The 24131-nt window shown below is 36.8% G+C and overlaps 1 protein-coding gene across 2 annotated transcripts in view; it reads right to left on the bottom strand.

The window, feature by feature from the left end:
• Positions 1 to 24131, bottom strand: part of LOC121855743 (calcium-binding mitochondrial carrier protein Aralar1-like) — a 74294-nt gene that overhangs the window by 38266 nt on the left and 11897 nt on the right. The window contains exons 2-8 of one of the 2 annotated variants that reach the window (XM_042350849.1): positions 20561 to 20819; positions 20040 to 20179; positions 17798 to 17944; positions 16468 to 16597; positions 15065 to 15161; positions 8579 to 8599; positions 3029 to 3195 (exon numbers count right to left, since the gene is read on the bottom strand). In XM_042350849.1, coding sequence (XP_042206783.1) covers positions 3029 to 3195; positions 8579 to 8599; positions 15065 to 15161; positions 16468 to 16597; positions 17798 to 17944; positions 20040 to 20179; positions 20561 to 20819 — 961 coding nt within the window. The remainder of the gene's footprint in view (positions 1 to 3028; positions 3196 to 8578; positions 8600 to 15064; positions 15162 to 16467; positions 16598 to 17797; positions 17945 to 20039; positions 20180 to 20560; positions 20820 to 24131) is intronic. The other variant, XM_042350850.1, reaches the window with a different exon arrangement.

Raw genomic sequence — 24131 nt, 5'->3', positions numbered from 1 at the left:
CAAATACTTTATACAGGTACTGTATTGGATATTTGTTTAATTGGCAACTCAACTCACGCATAATCTTTGTCTCAAGACTTGTGCCTCGTGGTTATTTACCTGCCAGCTATCGTGATAGATGCACGTCCTTCGACTTATGTTCAGTAATTTATTGGTGCCATATTCATTGCTATGATAAACAATAAAATCAATACATAGCATATCATATAATACAATAGCACATATTTCATGTAAAAAAAAATTAGTTATTTCCACTCAAACCATCCTCTGAGCAACAGACACAGTTCAGGCAGTCAACCAGTTGACTCACAGATGTGAGGCTGCTGTGCTAGCTGTGTTGGGAGGGATTGCATAGCTACATGCCAAGTAACCCACCACCTCAACACAGTCACTTCCCACATATGCTCTTCATTTGTCTTATTTTATGTTTCATATTATATTTTACAAATTTCCAATTCACATTAGAGTATTGAAATGATTTTTCCACAACTTTTATAGTTACATTACAAGTACCTGCAACAATAAATACAGCAGCTGGGCTGGCAAGTCAGCCACGCAGTTATTAGCCTGCCACTTACACACATATATTCACTTCCCACATACACACCCAAGTTCTTCATTTTCTTATTTTATAGTTTTATATTATATTTTCTTTAATTTTAGGTCACATCATTTATGTAGTGTAATAAGTGTATTTTGGGTCAAAATATGCCCACGTGGGGGGTTTCAATCGGATCTTATGTCGCCTGGACTTTAAGGGTTAAATAACGTAAGAAAGGTAAGTGGCATGGTTTGTGAATGCTGGGAAATAAGTACTGGGTTGTGAGTTTGCTTCAGCCATATGACTTACCATGTAGGCCGTTATATAACACCTATGATAATATTTCTTAATTTTTTTATCTCTTTGTTTTTGTTTGTTTTTCAGCATTTTTATTAGTTTTGTATTTGTAATAATAACATAAGACTCATCATTACAGCCACATTACCCTAACCCTCTCCCTACCACTCCAGACCAAGTTGTGATCTATGTCATGGTTATTTTTTTTACTCGTAATTTTTGGTACACAGTATACGTACATAAATTTCTCTCTTTTTTTTCTACTATGTTACATGCACACACTCTTAGATACAGAATGTGCAATCATAAGTACAAAAACATAAAAGGGAATAAACTTTCTTCATGTGCTAAGAGTTCACGCTAACCAAGGGGGGGGGGTGGGGTGTGTGTGGAATCTCAGCTGTTCTGAGCTGTCTTTCTGTCTCCAGCATATAGTGAAATGAGTGACAAATGAAGAGGGTTTTTTTTATTTATAAGTGTTATTTCTATTTATTCCTCACAATTACTGGTACAGTATAGTGTATATTATTTTATCTTAATCCTCATAGAAATTGGTAACTGACAGGAATTCAACTTCACAGTTGGTAACACTGTTCATAGCATCAGCTGTTAAGGTGGTGGTCACAGCCAAGGCACAGTGTGAATATGGTCTTGTTATAAATGTCTAGGATTATACCAAGAATTTGTCAAAAGTTAGGGTTGAATTGTATAAACTCAGGATTTTTTTTACCCCAAAATCAGGGATCGAACTATACAGAATATTAGATTGGTTTATGCACGAGTATATACGGTAAGCTTTATTATGAAATCATGACACAACATATACTGGTTGTCTTAGAAGGGTGTTTAAATTAGTACAGAAGGTTAACAAAATTATATACTTCATGAAATTATGGAGTAATTTTAAAATTGGAAGAGATTGTGAAATCCCATTTTATGAATAAGTTGGAATTCAGTAACTTTATATAGCCAGCAATTCCAAGGGTTAAAACCCCATACCCTCTAGCCTGATTTGTAACCATGTGACCAATATCTAAAAATCATATAAACACAAAAATTTGAGTATCTTTCACCCTCATACTGGTTAAAAAGGTATCCTAAGAAAGGAAATGGCTAAAGAGTTTTGCTGATGAGCATATTACAATTGTTCTGATCCATTCATTTGTTGACAATGGCTGTAAATCATCAAGCATCTGGAACAAGCCTCAATTATGTGGCTCACCTTACCACCCTAGAGGAAGAAGGGCAGAAAGACGAGTTGCTTGATCCAAAGTTGGTTATAAAGTGGTCAACTTCCCAGTGTATATACAGGGTGTATGTTAGCTTTACCTTTAATTTCTATGGCATTTTTATTATTAATGCACCTTACAAAAACATCAAACTCCTACTTTAAATAAAATTCCTCCTTTTGATATCTAATCAATAAACAAGACATAATAGACTATAGGGGTTAGCACACAAAACTTTTTTTAAACCTAAACATGCCTTTGTATGTAACTAAACTTAATACTCTGTACTATCATTTCACATGAAGTGGTCACGATCATATACAATAAATATATGAGACAATTGAACAACCATGATGTAAAAGCCATAGAATATGTAGTAATGTCAAAAGCCTAGACCATATATAGTGGTGCCAATTGCCTGCCATATTCCATACCAAGTAGATGAAGTTCTGGATACACAGGCATGACAAATTTGACCAGAATATACATACAGTAAGTACTATAAATAACTTTGTATACTATCAAAATCTGAATAGTAAATGATCAGTAGCCATCATCATCAATAACAATATTTTACGGTAATTTTCCACACTTATGTGGGTTAACTTCAGTTACCTGACGGCAGCTCTCTCCATGCTGCATGGTCTCCTGTAGTCTCTCTTGTCAGGTTCTTAACTCTAATCTCATTTGTCAGAACCCTCTCCTTGTGTCTTTGTGTTGAAAAATAATATATATTTAAGAAATATGTTGAAGGGAATATTTATGTTTATCTTATGTAAGCTCCAGTGCAGCCGTACATACATATCTAAGATGGAACAGAAAAACAAGCCTACTGGACAAAAATGGCTCTGCCATGGGTGTTCTAGTGCAGGAATCTTACAGGTCACCACTGAATTATAAGTAAGCTACGAATAAGCATCTAAATGCTATGAAAAGTAAATTGATTACATCTTTTACTAACCACCAGCAAATGCACCAAGGGTGAATCTGTAAACTTGCTCCAGAACTTGAATGAAGATACCACGTTGCTCAGGGCTTTGGACAGCCTTGATGTCCGTCAACTTGCGAGTGATTACCTTCATATACTGCTCAGGGGTGAGGGCTTCTAGGTCACTATATACTATTCTCCTGAAAATAAAACCAAAATATAAAGATACTGTTCAACATCATAAAAGTTGAAGTTACAAGAAAAAAAAATAGGGTTTAATCCGAAAGATCCATTTTACAATCAAATCAGAAAGGCATGACTTGTGTACAGTATACTGTACCATAAAAACTGGTGAATTTTGCCCAAGGAACCTAAGACTAAGGCAGCAATGGTTAATTGTGTATCACACAGCTACTATGCAACATGTTTCTCACTTGTCTATACCAAATTTTGCACTTCCAATGAACCTCTGAGATATACCTGGGAGACAAGTGGGACCCCATCTTTCCTTATTTGGGTTTCAGGATCACTTTTCATTTATAACTTGATACCAGTTTGGAATGACTAATCTACCAAAACAAGTCACCAAAAGGTTAGAGGTGCAAATAAGTTACAATAGTTGAACAACACAACCTTGTGGGCTTTGTTCTACATTACTTTACACCACGGAAGAAAGTTAGTTATGTGTGAGTTTTCAGCAAACCCTTCAAATTCTGCTACACCTTGCAGACATTGGGTAAACAAGTAGCAGTCAGATAGCTCAGCTGAAGGACTCTTTAAGTGAGTATATAACAAATCTTGGAGCAAAGTCTTAATGACTGGGGCTAGAAATTGCTGAATAAAGACACTTTCCACATCTTAAAACAAATCTTGCTAAATCTACATAAATTTTAAACCTACCTCTAACTTATAAGTTCACGGATAAGTACAGAACTGCCTCTTTCTACTCTCTGGTAAAGTCTGAAAAACAACTGAATTTACCCCAACCAAACACAGACAAATCAAGATGGGAAACGAAATATTGGTGGGCTAAAAAAAAGTCCTCAGCAAATTATCCACTCACAGCTACCTCTGCCAAGAAAAAAAGTTCTGTAGTATTCTGAGAAGTCAAGGGGACAAAAAATTCTGATCCTTTGTGTTGCAGTCTCTGAAAAAATCATCCACTCTCACAGAATCACTGTAAACTACAAGTTGCCCAATAAATACAGAAGGTATAGTATCCAGCAGCACTACAAACCAGTCCACCCATGGGCAAACTCCCAGATACAGAAATCAGGAAAAAACCATGGATCCCCATCCATTCAGATGGTAAAATACCATCTTGTTCCAGTTATATGTGTGGTCATCATTTTGGCAGGATTCCCAGGTCCAAATGAATCATTTTCTAAAACATCTCCCTTTGGGAAAGTAAAGACAGCCATAATTTTCTAAATGCTAACCATAAAACAAATAGTGGTACATAAAATGTACACCACCCCCATGCCATACCACAAACAAAATATGAGTAAAAAAATACAAAATTAAAGGCATTTTTGCCTAATACTACTAGGTCACTATTGCATTAAAATATAAACTTTCTAGCTTACTGTAACTACATTAAAAAGGGGCATTTTCCTAAAGTACCTTGTCACTATTTCAGCTTCCTAGCTCGAAAAATGCTCGAGATATTGCCCAGGTAAGTAATAATTATAAAAATAATAACACTAATAATATAATGTGCAACCACTGAGTACCCCCTTTTCAGAACTCATATCCTTGGAGCACTTTTTGCTCGGTGAGGCAAATGAATATGTAATGAGGGAGAAGGGATGATTTACAATATCTAGCAAGTAGTAACTGAGACTCCTCCCTATTTCCTTGATCACCTTTATGCTCAACGCATAAAACTAACTCATGATAGGGGGCCAAATGTATTGTCCACAGCAGTTTATGGAGCAAAGAGAAGCAGCAGCTTTATTCTACTCTCTCCCCCTAGTATGTGTCCATGATGAGATAAAATAATGACAAAGGCTGTAAGAAAAACTTTCTTCATCTCATACAAGGAAAACTAGGAATTGGTACCATTCAATAAGTAAGGTATCCAAGGCCATTCCAGATATTTCACAAAATATGGTAAATATACTGAACATTATACATTATCATATAAAGTTAAACTTCCAACTAATGGACCTCGACCTAATGGATACAGTAGGGTCTCAGAATACGCAAGGGTTACATTCCTGTATATTATCATGAGGTAAAAAACACAGAGGCTAAAAATTTCTTGTGAACTGTGAATGATTATTTTTCAACTCATAATTTCATGTAGATACACATACTGTAATTTTATTCAAATATATTTACTCCCTCACATGCACATAAGATCAAACACAACGAAAATAAACATTTCTCTTTGCGCTGGAGTTAGCAAGCAGAGTAGGGGAAGGGAGAGGGGAAAGGCATGAGGGATCTCAGTCGCTAGCTGTCTCCTGAGTCCATTATGTAGTGAAACGATTGCCAAATGGTATGCAGAATTATTTTATTTTTATTAGTACCCTGTACAGTCTGTACAGTCTGTATTATTTCATGTACCGTTACAAAGAATATCGGTAGCTCCTCCCAAACTCAAACCATCCTCTGGGCAATGTGACAGGTCAGCCAGGCAGTCACCCAGCTGAATCACATCAGGGTAGGGAGCGCGACTGGAATGGTGAATAGGCGACCCAGTTACAGGTCACTGCCTTCACACACAAACATTCACGTCCCACACATACATTCCCATGCTCTTCATTTTTCTCATTTTATAGTTTTATATTATATTGTCTTTATTTCTCAGCCACATTAGAATATTGTAAGGATTTTATTTATTTATTTTGTTCTCAAACGGGCATGGTCAATTGATAAACACGCTGAGCTATCAAGAGATGCTGGGTGGGTTAGCTTCGCACAAGAGCAAGACCCAATTGTAAGGGCGGTTCAAGGGGTGACGGTTATAAGCGAGGGTCACGTACTCTTGAGACCCTACAGTATTGCATTTAATGGACATGGACATGGCCACCACATGCTTTTCAAGCCAATTTGTCAATTGGTGTGTGCAAAGAAAAGGAAATGCAATGTCCTGACAATTGTGGAGAAATTAAAGGTTTATTGAGAAAATAGAAGTCCGTATAGCAACTGCTAGAATCATGAAAGAGTTTGACATAGTAAAACAGTGTTTCAATTACATAATCCCAAAGGAAGTTTTCACTGGTTCAGTCCTTAATGTAGCTTATCAATAATAAAGATTCTGAAACCCAAATTTGGAAGATAAGAAACACCGACAACTTTGATGTAATGTGTGATGTGGGAGAGTTTGTGTGGTAAGTATCTTTGTACCCTACCATGATAATGTTGACTTCCCTTTGGAGTGTGATTTCACATTGCTAGTCACATTTAGTACCATCTCCATTTTCCTGGCTGTCTTCAGATACTTTAGCCGCCTAGTGAAGGACAACTGGTGGTACATGAAAGCTTGATTCTGAAATCCCATTTTTTTACTACACCCAGGAACAAGACAGCTTGGAAACCCTCCTTTCTTCTATAGGTTAGTGTATCTGTTTGGACTAAATAAGGATTGCTCCCTGGAAATGCAATATGGCTTAGCCCTCTATTGTTTGTAAGGGAAACCTTTACATCTACTCTCCCTTACCAGGGTGACAATGGCAAGGTTTACTATTGTTTAGATTAATCCCAGCCACTAATGTTAGGTCTCACTGGTCTAGACCATTGACTTAGTATATGTTTAGTTCCAGATTTGGGTAAAATATGGGATTTCTGGATCAAACCAAATGTTAGTAATATTATTCCCCACAACTTATATTCCTTTTGCCTATACAGAACCTGTAAAAGTTCTCTAGAGTAGCCACTTCTAATATCTTATACTCTTCATGAAAAGAAGTTATTCAATGGATGAGTAAATGGTCTAAATATGAGGTGATGTGATACACTGTATCATTATGTTATTCAAATACTGAAACTGTAGTATGTAAAATTCAACTTTTAAATTAGTCCTATAAAACAATTAATGAATGCTCTAAGTAGAGCAGCCTAGTCAGCCCTTCAATCACTGTAATATCATAGACAATACTTAAAACTGCAAAGATTAATTATAATGATAAATATTCTTGATATATTCATGAACAGTGATAAAACAATTACAAATAAACAAACTTTCAAAGCATGCATAGCATAAATTGTAGGTGCATCATTGAAGGAAATATATTTTCACCTTAAGGTGGTTTGTGCATCATCTGGATGAGAAACATAAAAAGTGAACAGTAACAGCCCTTTATAATATACTGAATGTTACAATACAGGTGGAGAGGCAGTTGAGGTGATATTACAAGTCCAAGTGCTAATCCTAGATATACAGTATATGGAGGAATAATTCTCAATCAGATAAATAATTTTTCACCCGGTCAATTATTTCATGGGCTATCTAGATCAATATGATGTGGTCTTAATCTGATTAAGAATTTTTCATCAGACCTTTAACCCTCTGGTACTCCTGGCCATGGTTGTAAATCTCAACCCCTTGCGGTCTTTTGATGCAAATAGCATCGTTTACAATGTCACCCCCTCGCAGTCTTTCAAAACAAGTTGTGTCGATAACAGGAACAGTTTTTCCATTTTAGTAAACATTGGGTAGAGCGATCCATACCCAAATTGTGCCCTTAGAGACACATCTGCCAGCCCGAAAGGCCAGTGGGAGGAACTTAGGTGGTTGATAGGGCTAGTCCACTGTTCCCGTGTTTCTGCTTACTTGAAGGGTGATCTCAATGTAAGATACAGCTGAGTGGGAGGGGTGTGCCAGGAAGCGGGTGCTTAGAGATACAATTTGCATTGAAAGACCACAGGAGGGTCAAGTTGATGCCTGGCACAGGGATCAGTATGTCACTGACCCCAGGATACAATGAGGTGGTAAGAGATAATTCACATTTCACACAATTGTCCACAAGAAGTACAGTACATATTAACGTTTCTTAAATCACTGTATCAAATTGTTTTCCATTAGTTAATTTATGGTACTTAAGATTGCATATATAATAACTGTACTGTATTGGGTTATGAAAACTGACAAATGAGACACTGATTGGTGATAGATAATAAAAATCTGATACCTTTTAACTACTATACCTGTTAATTATACATTCATGGCCTTCTAGAAAATTTATTTAGAGGTAATTCGGAGACCTTCACAAGATCTTTCAGTATTTTTATTTTTCACTCTAATAGTTTTCCAAAAAAGAGAATGCACACCAAAGAATTATAAAACTTACCCATGCACTTAGTCAGGGGAAATAATTCTTGCATCAAATTATTATTAAAGAAATGTATAAAAAGTGAATCTCCTCCTTCATTTTATACATGAATGCAACCAGATAAGAGGGACAATGCAAGTAGTTCCACAACAATATGAGGTGGGATCATAAAAAGTCTACAAGCAATATAAGGGAGCCACATACACAGGAAGAGAAAGGTGCTTGCCAAACAGTACTTCATAAAAATGAGCCAGACACATGTAAAGATAGAGGTTACTGGTTCAGGATACTAATTGCAACTTACCCTTCGTGCAGCCTGAGCAAGCTCGTGTAGTGAGTAATAGTGATTATTAGTACTAGTTTAACTGATGCATCCTTGATTTTAAAAAAAATGCATGTAAAGTAATATACTGTATTGAATAAAATTAATATACTCTAATTCCTTGTGTTTCAACAAAATAAAGAGAATTAAGCAGAATTCTAAAGATGTACCTTTTTGTTGACATAAGACATGCTTATTACAATATGGAACATTTGTCTTCTAATAAATAACTAAAAAAAAAGAGTAGACATGAGAAGATTTTTACTGGATGACAAGATATTAAAAAATCAAGAAGACAGGTCTTTTTTTTTTCTGTGGAACATAGTGTAAAGAAGGCATTAAAATGGAGGACAGCAGCATGAAATCCCCTTTCATGACCAAGGAAGGAAATGAGTAACATTTGAGATACTTCCATTGTAACTATTTATCAGTACAGTACTTGCCATGTCTGAGCATTTAACAATGTTTAGCTACAGGCTTCCTGTCAACTAGATGAGTGCATTAGTACAACATGACTCCTTACCCAGTGAACCAGGTCTGAAGCACTACTTTGAACTCTTGGCCCAGTGATTTGCTTGACAGCCAGTGAGGCTGAAATAACAAATTTGAATCCCAAATCAGCTACATTCTCTTTGAGGAAAAGATGGAGTGTTACTTCCTCTTCACAAAGTCCCCAAAGCCAACAGAGTCTTCACCTCCCCCACCCTCAGTAAAGGAGGGTGCATGAAACAGGAAAAAGTGTGATGTCTGGCCAAATCTACAAATGAGTCAGATCAGGTAAAAGCATAAAGTGTAGGACACCTTCAGCAGAAAGGTAATTGTTAGGTCATGGTAGTGATCCATCCCAAGTGGAGTAACCTGATTGCAGATTATCCCTTTCTTGGAGTGAGATTGTGTGTGAGAAGATCACACTGTCCACCTCTCTGATGATACAAGTTTATATGTGTAAAAGTATGTCTGTTCATGTGTGTAATGTAAGACGACTGTGGCGTCATGGTCAACATGCTTGCCTCCCAAGTGAGTGGCTGAGTTCAATATCCAGGCAGAGTAAAAATATGGGCAAGTTTCTGTACACCATTTGCCTGCATCTACCCAGCAGCATTTGGGAACCTAGATGTTAACTGATTTTCCGATTGTGATCCAGGGTAATGGTTAGCCAGTGCAATTGGCGAGTTGTTTGGTCTTCTCGGGTTATTCCTTGACACTGGGTCATACAGCTCATTAAATTAGGGAGTGGTTGTTGTTAGTGACAGCTTCTGCTCCTTAAACAAATCCACTCCTAGGTGGCAACCATTATTATTATTATTATTATTATTATTATTATTATTATTATGTATGCAAGATGGTTTGTGTATGTGTAATTTAGAATGGGTGTTTAAGAGTGTGTCTGTGTGTTTAATCCCCAGGCACCAGGTTACGGTTAGCATACCCCTCCCCACGGGGGTATACATTCCCGAAAAAAATATTAAATAAAAACCATTACAATCTTACAAACTGCTCATGTATGATACAAAAAATGAAGAACTATATGTTCTTACCACAGGTTGACATCACCAGGCTAGGAGAGTCAAGAATGCGCGTGAAGTTGCATGTGTGTGAGGCAATATGAGGTACACAACACTGATTTGTAGACAGTATGATGTACAGGACATTTGTTTTATTATGTAATTACTACAGTATTTACAATTATTATTATTACTGTCTCCAATAATTGATCACATATCTGCTGATGGTCAAGAGACCCCAACTACACTTGCGCTTGGGGGTAGAAATATGTCGTGGGGCTCGTGGGGCTCGTAAAGTCAAGAGTGAGATCCCTACATAAAAAAAATAAAAAAATAAAAACTGAGAAGCTTCTAAGAACACAGACTGGGAGGCTTGTACCAAATTTTACGGCATATCTGTATAAGACAAACTTTTTTATCTGAAAAATGGCCAAAAAAATCAGCCTGCTTCCTATTTGTTTAGTTGCCGTTTTCCATAAGCTAATGAATCCCCCCATTGCTGTCTCCAGTAGGCTAAATTCTACCTAACCCAACTCCAGAATTAAAAATTTTTATTGCTTACTTAAACACATTATTATTTTTAATTAATTAAAAAATAATTATTGTAAATATAAAAGGTTGATCTATAACTACTCTGTACTGTACTGATGACGATAACCTGAGAGCGATTAACCGCTGTATGGCAAACACCCAGCACTTCAAAGGTAGCTAAGCAGTAACAATTTCTGGACTCTTACAAGCATTACAATCTATTAATGCCATACCTGCAACTTTTATTTTTCAATATACAAATACCTGATACAAATGAAGATTTACATATAACTTTCTTTTCACATTTACATCTGTTAACATCGCTGGCGGCATTGCAGCCAGGTTAGACCCGTCTCTGTAACCAGGCTACTGGGCCAAGCTGTTGATTCTCAACTCGTATTTTCGGGTATATATACTGTACGTAACTTTCTTCGTTTATTTTTATTGATATACAGTACATGCACACACCATCCTGCATACACATTGTGAAAAAAGTAAAAGAAATAATTGTCCTCTGGGCAAACACATAAAAGGGAATATACATTTCTTTGCACACCAGGGAGAAGGAGGACCGCTGATGGTGGGGGAGGAGCGTTGTTAGGGAATTTGCAGAGGTAGCATAGCCGTTGCTATGGTAAACAGGGAGTACAGATGTACAGTACAATAAGTCCGTGCTTAACATTGTTTCGGTACTATGTCGCTAAACTTGAGACAAAAAATTCATTTAACGTCCCAGTGATCCGATACTATGTTATTTTGCGTCGTCATGGACTACTTTCTACGGCGCATCATCCCCATCGTGTGGCAAAACTACGCTCTCTTGGCTCATCGCAGAGTCTCAGTGACTCACCACCCTCCTCTGCTCCCAACCTCCTCCTCCGCTCCCGCCACACTCCTCTCCTCCCGCCATCTGCCTCCTCTGCTTCATGACCCACCACACACACTCGCTCTACCACCTCCGCCCATAGGTGAGTACCAATATACTATTTTCTACAGAAATGTCAATGATTTTCTGTATATGTAATGTATTTCATGGGGCAAAGGGAGGATCAGGAACGTAACTCCCATATTTTATCTATTTCTTATCGGGAAAATTGATCCACTTAACGTTGTTTCGTATAACGTCGCATTTTTAGGAACGTAACCCTGACGTAAGCTAGGACTTACTGTATATGTAATGTATATGTAAATGGCTGCTGTGTTAAACTTTCATTTGGCTTTTATTTACTGGTTTAGCAACACAGTATATTTTTTTGTAACTTATTTATTGGTATTTTTATTTATTCCTCACATTTATTGGTACTGTATACTGTATATTGTTTTAAGAAAACTATGGCTACAAGAGGAAAATACACACAAAGATTTTTTCCTAAATACTCCCTGCTAAAATGGCCGTGCATCTCATATGCCATAAAATACAGTATACAGGTATGTAAGTGAGTGAAAGATAAATGCCTATTTGGCAACATACTCTAGCCAGGCCGTGTGGCAATTCAAACAGTACCACAAAATTACTAAACATCATATGACATAAATCGAAGCCTTGTAAGCACATGTCATATGATGTGAACCGAAGCCTAGGAGTTAAGAATATGTGTACATGTCTGTGAATAAATGAGTCAAGTCACCTATGGTCTGAATGGTAATACAACCTTATCAAAAGGTCATATCACATTTGATGGTCTGATGTTTCCCTCACTGAGGCAGAGTGACAAGTTACATTTCCATGAGCCCCACAATGGCTATCACTTTTTTCTGATGGAAAATACAGAACTAGTTGAGTGCCATTTGAATTCAATACCCTGTAGTTTTCTGGGTGTGATTATTGGTAAAAGCACTCATAATTATACTGTACACATAATAAATGTAATAAAATATTTTATAAATAAATTTAGTAATTTTTAATAATAATGGCTAAATAAAATATTTCAAATCTAATACTCATACTCACCAGTGCATGCAGTTGGAGCTAGTGTAAGACTGACTAACACCACCTGCAAATCCTAACATGATCCTACTACTACAGGAAGCCCATCTGGCTGTCCATCTTCTCCAGTGAAATGTTCATTGAATGAGTTGTCTTGGTTACTGTTAAAAGTTGTTGGATTGGGCAGACACCCTTATAACTTTTCTGCATTCTTAATAATGATTAAATGGTTGATACAGCCACACCTAAGCTACTACCATTATGAACTTGGAGACATACTCAATCTCTTGTACACAGCTTATGATCTACATTTTTACATACATCTTGATGCTTCTCCTTAACTGCTTGGACACTTTACCAGTATTATCACTTGCAGGCCTTTTTCCAAACATTAAGGGTCAAACATAAGTGAAAAAAGTTAGCAGCATGAGAGCAGATGCATGTCTGCAGGAAGAATTCAAAACTGGTAGAGGCAACTGCTAATATGGCTGAGTTGTAATCAGAGTAGGCTACTAATTCATTATTCATGTGGCTCAGAGAAAAGACAAGAATGCTGTATACAGGAAAAATTCTTCATAAAACCTAAGTTTTTACAGCAAGTGACTCTTCAAGAACAGGCCTTATAGTATTGAAAACATCCAAAGAGTGAAACTCCAATTCCTTCAACAAGCATAATAATGCCTACCCACAGCTTGTATTTGATGACCTCCCATACACATCTACACCAACTCCTATAATGGATGAGATGAAAGCCCTGCCTCCTACCACTCATGTTGCTTCAGCCTCAGCTGTGCCTGATGCCACTCCTAGCTCTTTAACTTCTCTATAACTGTAAACCTCTACCTTTGTCTACATAATACTGTTTGGAAGGGTGTATGAGAAAGAATTTTGGATACAAACTGTAAAATAACAAACAAATAACATCAAGGACCCACAGCAGGTATATAAACACTATCAACATTACAATATGTGTAGACCATAATCTGTTGCCCATCATTAAAAAAATTCATAAAAATCTAAAAACCTTCCAGCACATCCCCAGGAATGTTGGTGGAATCCAAGTTATTCCTCACTGATTAATATAAAAGGTTTTTAAGGATCAAATTATAACCCAGCACTAATTCTGGAAAAAAAATGGATTGCTATAAAATGGTAAGAGATGGAATGACATTCCAACTATTGCATGACTTCAGTTCAAACAAAGAACTTTACTTTGCAATAAAGCAGTGTAACAGGAAATGGCCTTCAAATTCCTGTGTCATACAACTCTTCCATGTCATCCTGAACATCATAAGAACCATTATCTGCCAGTGACTTAGATGTCAGGCCTCTTGAAAAGTAACTCCATAGGGTCCTCAGCATGGTTGGAGTTATGGAAAGCAAATAGAAAAAGTAAAACAAGGAGCCAATTGATAAATGAAAGACTGTTCCTGAAATTACATTTTTTGGCCAACCCTGGAACTAGGCAGTTCAAATAATGTGGGAACTATTCTATTTGATGATTAAGTGGTATTCTGGCTACCATATTTAGGATATACTTTAACTCGAAAATTTTTGTCCCTGAACATACTATGTTTTTGTTCGCATCATCTGCTTTCATTTTTGGAACTTACCTTGCCTGTTAACAGAATAAATGACAGGGTAACAAGATTCAAATCAACTCACTGTTGATAGAAAATGTAACTGCTTTCATCTTTCACGTTTCATGGACTTCATGAAACAATGGTCAACACAATAAATAAATATATTAGGTACAGTATACAAATATCTCAAAGTTCTTATTTCATTTGTTAAAACTGTACTTACCTTGCCTGAGTAAGATTGCAGGAATCAATTTAATTCTCCATCATATCAGAAATCATATTCATTATGCAGTTGTTCTAAATAATATACAACACAGAAAAAAAAAATTTAAAGTTCATCATTGCATTTTTACAACTACCAAAGCTATCGGAATTAAAATTGAAAATTTCTACCACTCATCACATCTCAATCGATAACAGTCACCAGTTACTTATTACAAATCAAAACACACTTTATTCCCAATTCAGCTTTGCCCCTTCACTGCGGGGATGATGCCACTTATATAATTTTATATGTTTAATGCCAGATGATTTTATTCAGAAGGGTTAATATCTTATAATTATCCTACCTGTAGGTGTGGTGAATGCTCTGTGTTGGCTAAACTATGTTTACCTTCTTGATAAAAGCAGCAACTTTGCTGCTTAGCAAAGTATTAATAATTAACTGGGTAATATCCAATTAAAAAAATCTACATCTCTACAGATCATCTAAAACAAGATTTTTGGGGAAAATGCCAACACAGCACAAGTGCAACACAATACATTACTGGCTAACAAGACATGCAACAAGCTAAACACAAGAGTTAAATCTGTATAATGTGAATATTGTGAACTTATGAATTTATAACCTCATACTAAGATACAATTTCAGAGTGTGCACCTCTAAACTCAGGAACCTACATTGATGTGGTAAGTTTCTTACCCAGAACTCTCGCTGATAAGTTCTGTCAAGTGGAAAAGGATTTCCACCTCCAGCGGAGTAATTTGTGACATCATCTGGGCTGAGTGCAGGAATTCCTCTGAAAGTACATTTTTCTCCATTAGAACCATCTACTGAATATATATACCATATGATAATTCGTATTCCAGTAACAATTTAACCAGACAAAAAATATGAAGACGCACAAGATGCTAAAATACATCTTGAGTAAAATCTTTAAAATCCAATATTTAAGGACCAAATACAAGTTCAATTTTATAGAAACAATAATCTAAACTGACTGAACCGACATGTTGTAGAATAATCTAGCTTAGCATATTTGTTTACTCAGTTGGTACAGTCATGGTCAAAAGTAATCATCCATACCTCCTACCTGCGAGCTCAAGGCCTTTCTACATGGTAGGTCACAAGAGGGTGGGACAGGTATTGATGGGGGGAGAGCTTGGGGTGGTGGACCCAGGTAGGGTAGGAGGGTGTAAGTTAGGGGCCACATATGTAGTGAGAGTGAATGTAGTTTTAAAATTATCCTTAACACTTGTCATGCAGAAAGGAGTCAGCTAGGTGCATGGGTTAGGTAGTGGAGTGGATGATTATTTTTTACCACGACGGTACATGAAGCATGCTGTCTTTTTCCACCATTTGTAAGATCTTGTAAGGGATAATCTTTATTTATAAGATTCAATAATATAAAATCTACACCCTATCATCCTCATCATCATTACCCTTTTACAGTCATTTTCTACGTATGTGTGGGTTAGCCACAATTACCTGATGACACAACAGCATCAAAAATACAAGACCAGCCCATTTCCAACCTCTGTTAAAATTATCAGACTTATAGTTACTATAACTTGTTTGTTCAACCTACGTTTCTTTTCCTTTTTGCAATGAAAGCTTTTGTTAAATGACCCACTCCTCAGTATATATACAGTGTATACAGTATTTTCAGCCTTTGGCTATTGTGCCATGTCCTTTCAATAAACCTTCAATTAATTATCATTAAGTTAATCTTCACAGATTCACAGTAAATCTGTGAAAGTGTTGTGATCGTCTCTGAAATGGATGAAAATGTAAAAAAAATTGTGGGTAGAGCTCTTCATTATCCAGTTCTGTAAGTGACAGTCGATCCCATATGGCTGACAACTAACTAGGAGCAGTGTGGTCACAGCACACTGATTATTAAGCTTTTGGTCCACAAGGAGATTGTTTGATTTTCACTTTCCCAACTATGAAGCTGGGTCCTCTTTACATATGGATGAACTGAGGGGTGCCCGGGGCATGAACCAGCACTCTTTTAAATGTTAAAGAATTGTTTATCAAGTTTAAATTCCATACACTCACAAACCAATTTAAACTAAATAACATTAAAGAACTCAATACTGTACCTTTGGTTATTTCCTGGGTACGGGAGCCTCCCGATGAATTGAGGTAGATACGCTTGCAGAGCTCCATGTTTGTAAGCAAAGAATTGAATGCCATGAAGAATGGGAAGCTTACTTTATGGCCTGTAGCAGCCTGGAAAAAAGAAACAAATACATTTCATGAATATTTTCTAATACAACTCTAAACATAAAAACTTTTATTGATTGGATATTACAATTTATTAGAAAAGTAGACAAAATAATGTAATATAACTGTATTCTGCTCAGAAGTACAGAAAAGTTAATGAGAAAAATTTTGTAACTATCAAAGTTACAACTTATCTTACAAAGTACAGTACTGCATATTTACTACTGTCAGACAGTTGTGCAGATATCCCATTTTTTCTTTAATGCAGAGTAAAATACAACAGTGTTTTCTAACTTTGAGTAATTATAGCATTACCCTGACTAAGATAAATGAAAAGCATCATAACTCAAACCTATTGATAGAACTGGATCCGATGATCATGACAAAACACATTTCCTCTGACATGAAAATCAAAATACTGTAATGCATGAAAAATAAGGCCACACGAGTAACAATGCCATTTATACATAAGAGAAAGGAAGCAGGTGTCAAGGACACAAGAACTCAGTGTTTACCAATTAAGCCACACTGACATATTAACTGTGCATGAATACATTACTCAGACATTTACAGAAGTACAGATACAAGCAATTATAGATTAATGATCTTAAAACAAGTCATTCAACCAACTACCTGATTGTCAAATTTCAAATAATTTTCTTTCATGTAATTTGTGGAAAAGTAAATAAAAGAAAAATATTCTGTATAGTATTCTTAAATTTCATATGCTAATTACGTACAGCACAATAAAAGTGTAGAACTGTAAAATAAAGTGTGGTATTTGGAAGTGAAGAAATGAGAGACTGGCTGCTGGTGTAAGTAACATTTTGCACCTTTTTGCTGATTTTTTTTCTCAAATGCCTTAAGGCACTGACTTTTAAATTTTTGAAGCCAGCCCATAGTGAAATCACAGTGCTGTGGAATTTTCAGGTCCTCATAGACTGTCCTTGGTCCAATTTTCACAGAATTTCCTATTTATTTTAACTTAGCACTTCATGTTTCCTTTTAGCCCTATTAAACTCGTTTCTATTACTTTTGTATTTATTTGAGGGCAGGCACTAGGTGAATTGTGTTTGCAGCACTAAACATTTTTCATCTAAATAATTTATTGACCATCAGACTGATCTACTACCAACTGAACATGATAAAAATAATGAAAAATAATAATAAATAACATACTGATACTGTAATAAGTAAACAACTTACCGCAACAAGATTATTTTGTACAGGAACTGTCAGCAGGTGAGCCTTAACACTGAGCATGATGTCATTGAAATCCATGGCGGTAATGAAGCCAGAACCCTGCTTGTCATGAGACTTAAAAGCCTGAACTGCATGCTCTTCATGAAAATCCTGCAATGTAAAAGTTTTTAAGAACCTTAGTTTCAAGATACAGTACTTAGTACTGTATATCATTAGAAAAATACAATATAATTTGATGACTGGTAATAAATATGTAAATCATAGAAAATTTCATGCTGAAGTGGTGAGGATTACAAAATACCTTTAAATATCAATCACTCAATAACAATATCCAGTTATATGAGTGCATCTATCACCAGATTAAGTTATCTAAAACAGCTAAAATAAAATGGCATGGTCATGTTTCTCAGGTATATACAGCACATAACCTAAATAGTAATCAATTAGTGAAATAAACATACAGTATATAAATACAAGCAAGTTAAACATGTTTTGTTTGTAAACATGTTTTAATTTTCTAACCCTATGAGTGCCTTATTCAACTCTTGCTGAATTACACTTTAACCCACCAGGCCTAATGCAATATGAGATTAAAGCAGAAGAAACACATTTGGTTATCACTGTCTTATTTGACTACCCTTTCTGAGAGTTGGAACACACACCATTTTCCCCTCTGATGGCTGCCACCACAACTTTCAGTGTAAACATCCCAATTGCTTTTTTTCATGGGGGGCTCTTCCTGCATCAGAGTTTCTTCAATATATTTATGGAATCTCTCACAACATACAATATCTACAAGATTTCTAGTACAGTATATATCAAAGCTTCTCATTATTGGATGTTAACTCTTTGTACAAAATTTTACAATACAGTATGTGGTATTTACAAGATTCTAGTGCATTCAAATGGAAGTGGCTGTTTGGAATCCACAAGAAATATAAAAACCAATTCTTGTCAGTCTGCTTACAAAAGGATGTACAAATCAAGATAACAACCCAAAATGAGGCCACACATACGGGAAGAGGAAGAAACTGAGGCACTCAAAAAACTTGCCTTAGCAATAACACTGAACAGAGAGTGAAATTGACTTACTTCCCTGAAAGACAAACTTTATCCTGGAAAAAGGCATCTTTTTGTAACAGAACAGGTAATAAGGGAAAGATAATTAAACCTTTGGTTATTCTTTTGGTTCATTCATAACAAATGAACTACATGACCCCATGAAGGAAGGAATTTAACTACGTCTTTAATAGTGAGAAAACACAACCCAGTTGCTAATACTATGTAGCTAATTTATTCCTTTCACAAAACGTAACCCAGAAGCAAGGGACTGAACCAAATCCTGTTACAGCTTGGCTCTTATTTCTTACTTGTCACCTGTTTCAAATCTTCTCTGTTAAGTGGAGTTGAGTCCCTGGTTCCAGACCTAAGAGATACAAGCTTTAACAAAATCCAAAGTATATGGGGTTCTGTTTTCAGTCAGTGGACAATGTATTGCTGAAGCAAGTTCGTGCCTAACAACCAACTATCAACTAGGCTCAGCTAAAATTAAGTGCAATACAGTACACTACTGTAAATGGAGATTATGTCCCTACAGTCCTCTCTCTGGTACTTCTCAGGGTAGAAGCAAACCCCATGGAACAAAACACATTATCAAATATGGATAAATTAGGTTTGACAGGATATGGGAAAATAATAACCTAAGTGTCCCCCCAATGAAAGAATTGGTTCAAAATAGCCAAATGTAAGATACCTTGGAGAGTTCCAAAATGTAAGTCATGTAAACGAGCAGACAATAATCACTCGAGAGAAAATTATAAATAGATCAAATCAATAGATCAAATCAATCTTTGGGTGGAATAACCCACACACGTAGAATATTGACTGAACTAATCTACAGGGTAGCTGGGCATCAGGTGCAAAGAGAATTCTAGTCCTAGAATTTGACAAGATGGTGACCCATAGCTGGTGAAAAGTGTATGCAGTACTGACTTGATGGGGAGTAGCTGTATTAGACCCCCCTGCCTCCACAAGGCATCCTCTGCATTTAAATCCATTATGATGACAATGGTTATAAGGGTATGGGATGAATGATCACATGACCAGCCTTCCAATCTGGGCGTGTGGAGTAATGATAGCCACCTGATGGAAGGCATCTAGCTGAAAAAAATATGAAAGCCTAACTTTCTTTACTTTTAATTCCTTATTCTCCTTTTCTCATTGTCCATCTTTTCATGTAACTTACGTGCAGGAACTGAGAAAACTCGACATAATTGATGACACGTTTTCTCTCCTTCCCAAAATACATCTTGACAAATTCACTATCGAAGTCAAAGGGCACTTTCTGGTGAAGTACAGTCTGCTTGATCACCTCAACGAATTCCTCTGCAATAAAAAGGGTGTTATGTCTTAACAATGTGAAAGACTAAGTTTGTTAGTATATTTTCTACAGTACATGGTAAATGATCGGAAAGCAGGTTCAATTTTAGCTTTACATTCCTTATTTAAGGCTTATTATGCATGCTTTATATGTCTGCTTTATTTTCTTGCATGACAGTGTGCACGACAGAGATATATGAAGGGTAGATGGGAGTTTTTGGGGGGTGGCTAGTTCCCTAACCCCTTGTATTTGTTATATTCTTATGGGATTAATTGCTTCGATAACCGTTGACTCACTAACCAACGACTCTTCATAGTCCCAATATACCTTGGTTACCTAGGTATACCTGTCTCAATGAATTTTAAATAAGAGTTTTCATTACTTACCAAAAGTGACCATTCCAGTACCCATGGTGTCAAAAAGCTGGAAGGCTGTCTTATAGAGAGCATCTGGGACACACAAAAGGCCCTCAAAAGCATGGAATTCAGCAAATGAAATGAGGCCATCCTTGCTGGTGTCAAGAATTCCTCCAAGCAGTGTGATCGAGTTGGGGTTGTAGTTAGGTTCAGCGTACAGACCAAGATAGTTCCGCACAAAGTCAGCTGCTGTCATGTACCGCTCTCCACTCTTTTCTACCGAGGCATACTGTGGATGTAAAAAAATAGCATCAGACAAATTACAGCAAGGACATGGGTACATTCTTAACTTGCAGACAGTATAATAAAGAATACACTCTTATGGGGCGAATGGTAGGAGAACACGACTGTCACTGAAATAGAGAGAAAGATTCAATAATTATGTATTTTTACTTGAATATTGCCTGGATGAAAACTACAGATTAAATTATGTAAAATAGTGAACTTGTAAGAATTTTTTTTGAAAGGTTTGATTGTTAAGTAAGAAAACTTTGTTGGGTATTAGACTGGAGAGTAACACCACTTAGTTGAAAAGGTGAATGTTGAAAAGCACTATTCATCTGATGATTGGCTGTGGAGTCAAGAACAGGATGTTGGAGTCTGTCTGTAGAGGTAAAAGCACTGCTGATGGTTGAGTCTAAGTGCAAGATCATTTTCTTTGTAGATTGAAAAAGTGAGTTTAAGATACTGTAGTTATAACATGACTTACTGGTGGAAGGAAAATATAAGGGTAGCTGCATTAAGTAAAAAATTGTTTAAACTGGATTGGTTGTAAGAAGACGAGTCTGAGTACTGACGTCCTAATATCTGAGGGTTGGCGACCACAATCCTCCAATCTAAATGCTCTCAGGATGTTTTTACCAATCCTCAAGGTTTTGTATCTCTCGGGGACCCAGTTTTTAATTTAATTCAATCATCCCAGTCTCTGCCTTCCCTTGGCCCTCCTACCCTCAACTTTGCCCATTAATATTTCTGTTATTTTCCCCTCATCCCAAATGATATGACCGAAGTATCTAATTTCTCTTTTTATGTACATTTCAAGTATTTCTCTTGAAGTTTTTGCTAACCTTAGTACATCTTCATTTGTTCTCCTGTCAGTGTAGCTTATTCTTATCGTTCATCTATAACACCACATTTTGAAGGCCTCCAACCTCTTTCTGGTGTCCGAGCTTCTGACCCATACCTCAGTCCTTGCCATATAAAGCCTTTCGGCGACACTTGTGACTGACCAAATTTAATAATATTGAAAAATTAATATCTCGGTTATCCTTGATTTCCAGCGGAAATATTACATTAGAAAAAGGTCTTAGAATTGCCTAAACATTACGAAAAACATTTTAATAACAGCGAAAGAAATACCAGTGCAAGATCGAAGATTCACCATAAAATGATACGGAATAACACTGAGCAGGGCAGCGCCAGGGTATTCAACGCCCTTGGCAATATGCATATTAGCGACCCCAGGACTCCACAGTACCGTACCCCACATCCATTTTCCATGCAGTCCTATAATAATCGACAAAAGTAAAACTATAATACAATATTGTCATCAAGATTTTTATTCATAAATACCTTAAATTTAATTTCATCACACATTTTTTTTAATATCGCTCCCCTGTATTTAAGTTACAAGTCTTACAACTAACCTGCACCTTACATGAGTCGTGAGGTCGGGAGTGTGTTGTTCAGTAGTTAAACATAGAATGACGTGACGTCACTGAAGCGTTCATTATTAAGTAAAATTTCCCAATTTACTTAACAATGGATGTTTGATTCATTACTTGAATTTATATTTTAAATTTAGACATAATATATTATTCACTATTTTAAATTTATTAAAGTTGTCTGCTGTTCGCCAGTTCGAATTGTTTAGATTTTATGACTGGTGCATATGCCTATACATCAGTATATGCGGTAAATATAGAATATTCTTGGGCCCTAAACGACTCCCTTGCTCACTTTATGGTAACACCGGCCCTGACACTGAGGACCTTAATTAATCAACTTAAAATAGAATCAATCTCTCATGTCTCGGTGAATACTGTTATCAACAATATGTGTCTGATCTCTATCTACGCTTTTATTTTTTAACAAATTGACTTTGAAGGGAGAAAAATAACTATTGCTCTGTGTGTGTGTGTGTGTACAAGACCACGGGAAGCAGGTCGGCGGCATGCAGTAACAGCGCCGCCGACATGGCCAACAACCACACGCTACCAAATTGGCCTTGCTGTCTCGTCCCGTGAAGGGAGGGGGGTAGTGGGCCACGATACGGCACGGGAGGAGGGGAAAAAGAAGAGAAGAAAGAGAACAAGATAGGATAGAACAAGAAGAAAAGGGGAAGAAAAAGAGGGAGAGGGAAAAAATAGAGGGGGGAAAAAACAGAGGAAGAGAGGGGAAAGAAAAAGAGGAAGAGGGACAGAAAGATGAAGAGGGGATATAAAAAGAGGAAAAGAAGGAGAAATGAAGAAATAAACAGGAAAATAGTAAAGTTTGAGAACGGACAACGGGGAAGACTTTACCAAGAGGAAAAACATGAAAAGTACGATAAAAAGATTATTGGTTATTGGGACTAGATTGTGGTGAAGGGAAAATATAAGGAAAAGAACTATGTGGCGAAGGAGAATAGTGGTTAATGGATGGTGGCAGTGGAGAGTGGTGGTGGTAGTAGTAGTGGTGGTGGTGGAGAGTGGTGGTGGTGGTAGTAGTAGTGGTGGTGGTGGTGGAGAGTGGTGGTGGAGGAGGGGTTAGCGGCGGAGATGGCGGTGGTGGTGGTGGTAACAATGATGGAGATAGACGGTAAAACAATAATAATAATAATAATAATAATAATAATAATAATAATAATAATAATAATAATAATAATAATAATAATAATAATGGTAAAAACGAGGAAGAATGTGAACAAAATGATAATATTAAGACCGTCATAATGCTGTTGGAGGAGATAATAAATAATAACAACGGCGTGTGGAAGAGGAGTGTAAAGGAGGGAGGAGGAGAGTGTGGCGGGCGTCTTGTGCTGAGTTTGACGCCCAGCAGCAGCAACACATATTTGCTGGGTGTTGAGCTGCCTCCCACTTTCTCGCCGCCCACCCACCTCTCTCTCTCTCTCTCTCTCTCTTAGCAAACACACATCTTAATTCCCATTTCTCCTTCTATCTCTTTCCCCTCCCTTCCCATTCCCATTCCCTGTATCTTTCCCCTTTCATTCCTTGGTTATAATTACCATCATAACTAATCTTCCATCTCCTTCTTCTTCCTGTTTACAGTCTTGTTCTCTTATTTACCCTCTCATCACTCTCCCTCATACGCTTCCGACTGACTCTCCCTCTTTATTTTCCATTTTTCGTTTATTTTTTCTTCTCCAGATCTACTCTCTCTCTCTCTCTCTCTCTTAACCCTATTCTTCCTTGATTCCTCCTTCCTTCCTCTCTACCTTTCTTCATTGTAATTCCTTACGCCTTTCTTTCCTCCCTTCACTCTTCCCTCCCTCACTTCCTTAGCCTCTCCATTCTTACTTGGTGTAGAGTGGTAACGC

The sequence above is a fragment of the Homarus americanus genome, unplaced genomic scaffold, assembly GCF_018991925.1.
Source record: "Homarus americanus isolate GMGI-L3 unplaced genomic scaffold, GMGI_Hamer_2.0 scaffold15894, whole genome shotgun sequence".
Taxonomy (NCBI): Eukaryota; Metazoa; Arthropoda; class Malacostraca; order Decapoda; family Nephropidae; genus Homarus; species Homarus americanus.
Note: the sequence above shows the minus strand (reverse complement) of the source record. Positions and strands in the feature narration are given on the sequence as shown.